This window comes from Diachasma alloeum, unplaced genomic scaffold (genome assembly GCF_001412515.2).
Source record: "Diachasma alloeum isolate Michigan unplaced genomic scaffold, Dall2.0 Dall_scaffold_00362, whole genome shotgun sequence".
NCBI lineage: Eukaryota > Metazoa > Arthropoda > Insecta > Hymenoptera > Braconidae > Diachasma > Diachasma alloeum.
In genome coordinates, this window is record NW_021680501.1 from 513,962 (window position 1) to 523,500 (window position 9,539).

The window sequence follows — 9,539 nt, forward strand, 5'->3', positions numbered from 1 at the left end:
TTTTTTTTGTGAATAACTTCGTGTCACATATTGACCAATCAGAATTAAGGATTAGCGGTCAGGCAGTTTCGAGATATTTCGATATAAAACAACTTCACGTTTCTTTCATCTTTAGTAAAATAGGATTATTTTTTCGATGTATTACGACGCAGGTGGGATTCGCATTTCCTGTGTCTCATTTGTATGAAATTCTCCGGTCATGTAGAATATATAAATGAATATGAATTTCGTGCATTTCACGAGTGGAAAATATTCTTGATATTTTCGTGGAGGCATTTTATCCCGTTTTAGGACTTTCCATCGATGCTTGGGAATCTGAAGGAACATCCTGTTAAATGGTGAATTATCTACGTAATGAGGGGTTCTAGAGAAATGTGTCAAAAAACATTTTTTGTTGGAAATTTCATTTTCTAGAAATCTTTCCCGGTACATTTTCTCCCAGATTCATTTGTTCTTGGGATAAATAGATTATTAATAAACAATGTCAAAAGGTGAAAATTTATCAAGTCAAGTTTTTTCAGCCTACGAAATATGGAATTATCTTCTTAATGAGTGGTTTTAGAGAAAAATTTCACAAGACATTTTTGTTGGAAATTTAATCTTCTACAAATCTTTTTCGGAACATTTTCTGCTAAATTCATTTGCTTTCGAGATAAATACACTATTAATCAAAAATGTCAAAAGTTGAAAATTCATGAATTTGAATTTTTTCATTTTACGAAACATGGAATTATCTCATTAACGAATGATTTTAGAAAAAAAAAACTTCGCGAGACATTTTTGTTGGAAATTTAATCTTCTACAAATCTTTTTCGGAACATTTTCTGCTAAATTCATTTGCTTTCGAGATAAATACACTGTTAATCAAAAATGTAAAAAGTTGAAAATTCATGAATTTGAATTTTTTCATCTTACGAAATATGAAATTATCTCGTTAATGAATGGTTTTAGAAAAAAACTTCACAAGACATTTTTGTTGGAAATTCAATTCCCTACAAATCTCTCCCGAAACATTTTTTGCTAAATGAATTTATTTCCGAGATAAATCCACTACTAATAAAGAATGCCAAAACATAAAAAAATCAACAAGTGAAGTCAAGTACTTTCATCTTACAAAATATGTAATTATCTTCTTAACCAGTAGTTTAAGAAAAAAACGTGCCAATAAATTTTTACTAAAAATACAATTCTCTGCAAATGTTTCCCGCCCCATTGACCCCCCAGCCCCCTCACTCCGGAGATAATCCGCCGCCCCAAGTGAACTATTTTCCAAAAACGAAACAAATCCTATTCTAAAAAGAACATGCACTCAAAGTCGATAACTATCGATATCTCGCAAGTCTGTCACGCTTATTCCTCATTGGTTCCAGTCGTCTGGGGCGGCAAATTTAATTCATGATTAATTTAATTTTGAGATTTTCAATTATGATTGTTACAATTACAGCGCGCTGCAGGGCGCGTTCTGTCTTAAGAGTGCCAAGTGAATTTGAAAAAAGATTCAAAAAAAATTTTTTCTTTCCCTCCATCATTGGAGAAATATGTATTCATCCATCCGACGAAATTTCAAACCCGCAACCGGAACTAGACATCGAGAAAATAAATGCGGAAAATCCTCTATTTCGCGTGACGAACCTCGAGAAAGCATGGGATCAAATGGGTACGGCGGGTTGAAATATCTCTCTTATTCACCCCGGTACCCCATTGTTTTTTGTCGCCATCACATTGAACACATCATTCCCCATATCTTCAAATTTTTTCAAATTTTTCTTGAGTTCCTAGGGGGTTGAAACGTTCAATTTAATCAAAACTCCATAAGAGGCCGTGTATAAGACTGATTTTGTTTATTTAATTTCTCGATATCCATAAGTTCTAAAATTTTAAAATTGTCACCGATGTTCACCATCTGTCTAATACTATTAATTAAAAAAATTATAACTTTGTTGGTGAATGTCAATTTTCAAGGTCATCGCCAAATTCACTTGGCACCCTTAATTCAAAAAATCACTGACCTTTATTCTGCGGAGGTGTTCTACGCATTTCACAGAGGTCTCCACTGTCCTCAGCGTCCTGTTTGGTTCCGGCCGACGTATTTCCGGTCGGCCGTTGGTGCTGATAAACTTTGCTTTGTTGGTAATTCTGGCTATCGTGTTGGTCCTGTCGTACGATGGGAGGCGCACCGGTGCCGGTCTCGGATGACGGCGAGCGTGGACTGTCAGGAGAGGATGTCTCCTCCGACGGATTCGCCCCTGTCGCTTCTACATTCGTATGCAACAGAAACCGGAGATCCAGCAAAAATCCCATTTAAAAAAATTCATCAATTCAAAATTTCATCTCCTTACCCTTATCACTTATAACTCCACAATCTTTCCTGTACGATTAGCCACCATTTTTCCCGGATAATCTCCGAACTATTCCTATTTACCCCGAATGCCAGTGGTGAATGCAAAAAAAAACTCGCGAATTCGCGAAAATTAGGATCGGCAGTGATTTTGCATGTTAAAAAAAGCAAAGTCGAAGTACAAAAGGTGTTTTTCCCATCGGCATTAAAAAATCTTCAGTGATTTTTGTCTGCTATTCGGGAATGCATGGACCACTGTTCGATGAATTGACAGGAGATATCGCGTCGCGTAAAAAATGAAAAAATACAAGTCTTTGTTTGACAAGTAGATTAAAAGGCCCGACCCCCGAAACTGTCGCGGCGAGGGTTGAGGGTAGCTCAGAGCGACATCTGGCGGGCGCCCTAGGGTCTTTAAACCTTTTTAGTTTGTTTTTTTTTTATTTAAAAAATCCAGGAGCGACGTGGAGCCGTGCACAGTCGCCCGAGTACTGGTGGCCATGTTGCGGACTCCACTGACTGATGTTTCAACCCCCGCCTTGCCTCCCGTCGTGCCCCATTGAATTTCAGCCAATTGTGCCTTTCCAAAGGCTCCCTACCCCGATGTCATCCCCGTATTGATGTATTCGCGTCAAAATTCTGGTGTTTTTTCATTACGAAAATTGGATCCTCGGAATTTTTCGATTGGTCGGGGAATATTGTGATGCTGGATTTAGTTTCAAGTTGGAGAGGAGGGCGAGGGGAAACGCACCCCTAGAATTTTCGATACATCGCGATTAAGGTGAAACGGAACCCCTGTGTCTATATGAATTTTTAGAATTGTTTTTTCCTGCAATTATTATTTTTTATTTGTGAAACTACTTCATTGACCCAACAATGCAATGGTCGAGTCGATAAAGTGATTTCATAGATACAAAGGAATAATTGGAGGAGAAAACACAATTCTAAAAATTCAAATAAACACAGGGGTTCCGTTTCCCCTTAAATGAAACACTGGATCAGTTCAAATTGGTTTTGAATTTCGAGAAAATGTCGTGAGAATGGAAAAAATATTGGGCAATTGGAAAATTGTATATTACGAACTCTTGGTTGTGACTATTTAATTAATGAGATTCTAGAAGAATAAGTGAAAAATCTGATTTATAGCGTATTGATGTATTCGCATCAAAATTCTGGTGTTTTTTCATTACGAAAATTGGATCCTCGGAATTTTTCGATTGGTCGGGGAATATTTTGATTGATGTTGGATTTAGTTTCAAGTTGGAGAGGAGGGCGAGGGGAAACGCACCCCTAGAATTTTCGATACATCGCGATTAAGGTGAAACGGAACCCCTGTGTCTATATGAACTTTTAGAATTGTTTTTTCCTGCAATTATTATTTTTTATTTGTGAAACTACTTCATTGACCCAACAATGCAATGTTCGAGTCGATAAAGTGATTTCATAGATACAAAGGAATAATTGGAGGAGAAAACACAATTCTAAAAATTCAAATAAACACAGGGGTTCCGTTTCCCCTTAAATGAAACACTGGATCAGTTCAAATTGGTTTTGAATTTCGAGAAAATGTCGTGAGAATGGAAAAAATATTGGGCAATTGGAAAATTGTGTGTTACAAACTCTTGGTTGTGACTATTTAATTAATGAGATTCTAGAAGAATAAGTGAAAAATCTGATTTATAGCGTATTGATGTATTCGCGTTAAAATTCTGGTGTTTTTTCATTACGAAAATTGGATCCTCGGAATTTTTCGATTGGTCGGGGAATATTTTGATGATGCTGGATTTAGTTCCAAGTTGGAGACGAGGGCGAGGGGAAACGCACCCCTAGAATTTTCGATACATCGCGATTAAGGTGAAACGGAACCCCTGTGTCTATATGAACTTTTAGAATTGTGTTTTTTCCTGCAATTATTTTTTATTTGTGAAACTACTTCATTGACCCAACAGTGCAATGTTCGAGTCGATAAAGTGATTTCATAGATACAAAGGAATAATTGGAGGAGAAAACACAATTCTAAAAATTCAAATAAACACAGGGGTTCTGTTTCCCCTTAAATGAAACACTGGATCAGTTCAAATTGGTTTTGAATTTCGAGAAAATGTCGTGAGAATGAAAAAAAATTGGGCAATTGGAAAATTGTATATTACGAACTTTTGGTATTTACTATTTAATTAATGAGTGAAAAATCAGATTGATAGCGTATTGATGTATTCGTGTCAACATTCTGGTGTTTTTTCATTATAAAAAATGGATCTTGGAAATTCATTTTGAAGTTCGCGAAAATGTCTCGAGAATGAAAAAAAACAAATTGGGCGATTGGGAAATTGTATATTACCAACTTACACAAATTACGAACTCGTGTTTATTCCTATTCAATTAATGAGATTCTAGTGGAATTGTTGAAAAGTCTTATTTATAGATTTCTTTTTACGTGTTCTGTGACGATTCGAAGAAATAGTTTTGAAGAGGATAGACTCGTGAGTGGGAGCTCAAGTGGCCCCGGTCAATGCTCCCGAAAAAGTACGAGGGGATGGAAATTGGTAATTGAACGCACCCCACGGAAATATCGGGATTCACATGTTGCACGAGTGGAAAATTTGGCGCAAACGATCTGTGTATGAAATGAAATGTTTATTGACTTTTTCATTTAGCGTAATGTAAAGAACCAGCAAATCTATGCATTTGCCTCAAGAACAAACGAACCTGGGAGAAAATGTTCCCGGAAAGATTCGGAGAAAATGAAATTTCCAACAAAGAATGTCTTTTGACACATTTCTCTAGAACCCCTCATTAAGAAGGTAATTCCATATTTCGTAGGATGAAAAAACTTGACGAATTCTCAACTTTCGACATTGTTTATTAATAGTTTATTTATCTCGAGAACAAACGAATCTGGAAGAAAATGTACGGGGAACGATTTCTAGAAAATGAAATTTCCAACAAAGAATGTCTTTTGACACATTTCTCTAGAACCCCTCATTAAGAAGGTAATTCCGTATTTCGTAGGATGAAAAAACTTGACTTGACGAATTCTCAACTTTCGACATTGTTTATTAATAGTCTATTTATCTCGAGAACAAACGAATCTGGAAGAAAATGTACGGGGAATGATTTCTAGAAAATGAAATTTCCAACAAAAAATGTCTTTTGACACATTTATCTAGAACCACTCATTAAGAAGGTAATTCCGTATTTCGTAGGATGAAAAAACTCGACTTGACGAATTCTCAACTTTCGACATTGTTTATTAATAGTCTATTTATCTCGAGAACAAATGAATCTGGAAGAAAATGTACGGGGAACGATTTCTAGAAAATGAAATTTCCAACAAAAAATGTCTTTTGACACATTTCTCTAGAACCACTCATTAAGAAGGTAATTCCATATTTCGTAGGATGAAAAAACTTGACTTGACGAATTCTCAACTTTCGGCATTGTTTATTAATAGTCTATTTATCTCAAGAACAAATGAATCTGGAAGAAAATGTACGGGGAACGATTTCTAGAAAATGAAATTTCCAACAAAAAATGTCTTTTGACACATTTATCTAGAACCACTCATTAAGAAGGTAATTCCATATTTCGTAGGATGAAAAAACTTGACTTGACGAATTCTCAACTTTCGACATTGTTTATTAATAGTTTATTTATCTCGAGAACAAACGATTCTGGAAGAAAATGTACGGGGAACGATTTCTAGAAAATGAAATTTCCAACAAAAAATGTCTCTTGACACATTTCTTTCGAACCCCTCATTACGTAGATAATTCAACATTTATCAGGATGTTCCCTCAGCTTCCCAAGCATTGCTGGAAATTCCTAAACCGGGATAAAATTCCTCCACGAAAATATCAAGAATATTTTCCACCCGTGAAATGCACAAAATTATATTCATTTATATATTCTGCATGACCGGAGAATTTCATACAACTGAGACACACATGAAATGCGAATTCCACGTGCGTCGTAATACATCGAAAAAATAATAACAAAGAGAATGCACCTCGGAGGGGGCGAACCTGGTACACTACGACTTTATAAAAATGACACTGGCATTAAAGGAGGACGCACCATCCACATATTCCGGATGTGTCCCCGCGTGGAAATCTCATTTCCAATTTTTCCGTGGGGGAAATAGGAAAATTCTCCAGTCTGTCCTCTTCCCCAATCCCCCCAGTATTCCCGAACCGACGAATACGATGATTTCCGCGAAATTACATTCACCAGATCGAAGTTTATTATCGGAGCCAACTACGTGCCCGGGTTGAGTATTGATCTACCGGGAGAAAAGTTGTCTTCCCCCGCCCCTCCACGGCAAATTCACGTGCACCTGTCTCTAAGGTCTCTAAATATTCCGAAGTGTTTCGAAACCATTTTTTCGCTGTCTCATAGCGTGAGTCACGACACGTAACGTGAAAAACGATCGCTAATTTCCATGCGATAGAAGTGGAGAAAAATAACATGAAAAATTACGGATATCCAAGTACTTTGGCTATTTTGTCATCAGTGAAGTCCTTTCATTTGAGCCCCATTTGTTAGAAAATATTAGAAAAACATACACTGAGAGAAAAACGACAAAGTTCTCAAACAAGTCTTACTTGCGCCAAGAAAACAGTTTTTTGAAAATTATCGAAAAACGATTTTTTGTGCCAAACATGCAGAGAGTGCGCCAAAATGAAGATTTTTGTCGCAAAAATAGATTTAGTTGCTGAAAAAAAATTGCATTCTCTGTGCAGGCAAGAAATGTCATTTCTAGCACTAGTCCTTCGTTATTCGATACTCCTATACGTATTTGCTCCCTAAAAATCTTTGTTTTATGCGCAGTTTTATGTTTTATGCACAGACAACAAATGAACCCTTAAATGAAACAATAATAATGATATGATAGCAATCTTGTCATTTAGGGATAAAATATTAGTTGATAAATTTTCCTCTATATGAGATATTTTCATCCTGAAAAGGCACCGTCTGTTGTGAATTATCCGCCTCTTGAGCCAAATATTTCGTTGCTGGCGAAAGCAGAGCAATTACTCATGTTTGAGACTTTCAAATTCAAACCAAATAAATTCTTTTTTGGCAATTTTCAACTAGCGATTTTGTTGGCCCAAACAAGACTTGTTTCACGTACTTGTTTTTCTCTCAATGTAGAAACCATGTGTTAGAAAACATTTAACAAATCTGATAAAAAAATTAGAAAGTCTACTTTTGGAGGAAGATCGATGAAATAATACAAAAATTGCAATTTTTGACAATTACGAGCATTTTCTATGAATAATTTATAACCAATCAATTTCCCATCATAAAAATCATTTGTCCGGAATTGTAAAAAATTCATTCATATTCAGAATTTTGAACAATTTGAATTATTTCAAATAAAGAATGACATATACTTTATTGATAAATAAAGAATGTTATTTATGAATAAATGTGGGCTGTACCAAACTGTAAAAGATACTTGGATACCCTCAAGTTGAGGTGGAATTATTGCTCACCATGAGACTCTTTACCGATTTCATATCCACTGAAGATCATCGAGCGTCGAGGGTAGTCCTCCTTACGATAAGTCGGTGATTCGTCATTTTTCGTGGACCATCGACTCTTCGAGCCCCGATGATGAGTTAAGGATGACGATCGAGGGGTGGATTGATTTGGGAGAGTTTCTGGACGAGTTACACCTGCTTGGATAGGAGTCAATAGACATTTTGTTTGCATTATTGTTATTTTTTTGCCCTTTTGAAAATCTTCGATTGAAATTCCCGAGAGACTTCTTGGAAATTTCTATCAGATTATAGTTCCACTGGAATTTCAAGGAATTTCGTCCCACTTATTGATTTTTCGTCACGAAAAATAAAAATTTTATGAAAAACCAACGAAAACTGATAATTTTAATTTAGGTGGGGTAAAATGGACACTTTAGACTTCTGTTTTAATTACTCATAACTCAGAAACAAATTTATCGGTTGAACTCAGTTTAGGCTCATCACAAAGGGAAAGACTTGTTCTTTGCCACAAAAAAAAATTATTAAATTTTATCAACATTTCAACGCGTCATTAACATAAAAAAAAAGTCAAAAGTGTCCATTTTACCCCAACCTCCCCTAGTTGTACCATGGAAATTAATAAAAATGAGGAAAATTCAGGTAAATATCGTCTCGGATGTAGAGTCAATTAGAATTTCATTGAATTTCCAATGAAATCTCAGTTTAAAGCCTAAAAAACACCTTCCAATTGAAAAAAAAATTGTTGAATTTCACTCTTGTCATCGAGTTATTGAAATAAATAAAAAAAAAATACAAAAATCCTCGGAACCACGGGGGAATCCATCCCCACGTTGGCAGGCCTGCCCTCCAATCATCCCCGACAGTAAAAAAATCATAATAAATTCAATAAAAACAGAAGCCCCTCATGAAATTGTTGTTCGACCCACAAGACCCGTCAACCCAAATTCAGTCCCAAAGCCCTCGAAGCCCGCAGAATCCCCCCCAGAAGAGCAACAATCCATCTCCAACGATGGGAGTTCAACTGCGTAAAATCCGAGTTCTCGCGTAATTTCCCGTTCCCTCGAGAAATGAAAAACCCCCGGAATCTGCTAAATTCTAGCGACAAGTTGTCATTGTTGTTACCTGAGGGTACAATTTCCTGCGATGTCATTTGCAGCAGAAGTGCAAGCTGTTGTCGCTCGGACATCCGCGCTGGGTAACCACGGAAACGACTGTTACCGCCTGCGGGCATTACGTCCACATAATTCAATTAAAATAAATCCACTAGTTAAAACCACGATTAATCGGCAAACTCAATCACATTATTCACGATAAAACGACGATTTGAGGTTAAAAAAATCCCGCACTGGTTGCACATAACCTCAAAAACATTTGGCGATGGCGAAATAATTTGGGCGGGAAGGGGCTCTCGGCGGAAGTCGCGGCGCAGGGGAGGGATTGGGCACTTGTTTTTTGTTCGTTTACTCGATGAACTCACGCCATTTTGACCTACCGAGCGCCCGCGAATGTGTCAACGGTTGGTCAGAAACTGCACGGCGAGTTGTCACTCCGGAGAAGACACTGTCTCGGCGAATCGCGATTTTAATCCGCTCATTGGGATTATTCGCGACTGCTCGGGGACTCGGGAGCCAGCGGTTTTTGTTTAAATCGGGCGTTCCGGCTTTTTGTTTTTCAATGAACACTGCGACACTCGTGCGATC

The 9,539-nt window shown here is 36.9% G+C and overlaps 1 protein-coding gene across 4 annotated transcripts in view; it reads right to left on the minus strand.

Moving 5' to 3' along the window:
• The window catches only part of LOC107041346 (ankyrin repeat domain-containing protein 12), a 21,449-nt gene extending 11,910 nt beyond the window's left edge, over nt 1–9,539 (minus strand). For 2 of the 4 annotated variants that reach the window (XM_015261861.1, XM_015261858.1), the window contains exons 1-3: nt 8,962–9,539; nt 7,831–8,016; nt 2,010–2,255 (exon numbers count right to left, since the gene is read on the minus strand). In XM_015261861.1, coding sequence (XP_015117347.1) covers nt 2,010–2,255; nt 7,831–8,016; nt 8,962–9,070 — 541 coding nt within the window. In that variant the 5' untranslated portion in view covers nt 9,071–9,539. The remainder of the gene's footprint in view (nt 1–2,009; nt 2,256–7,830; nt 8,017–8,961) is intronic. The other 2 variants (XM_015261859.1, XM_015261860.1) reach the window with 2 other exon arrangements.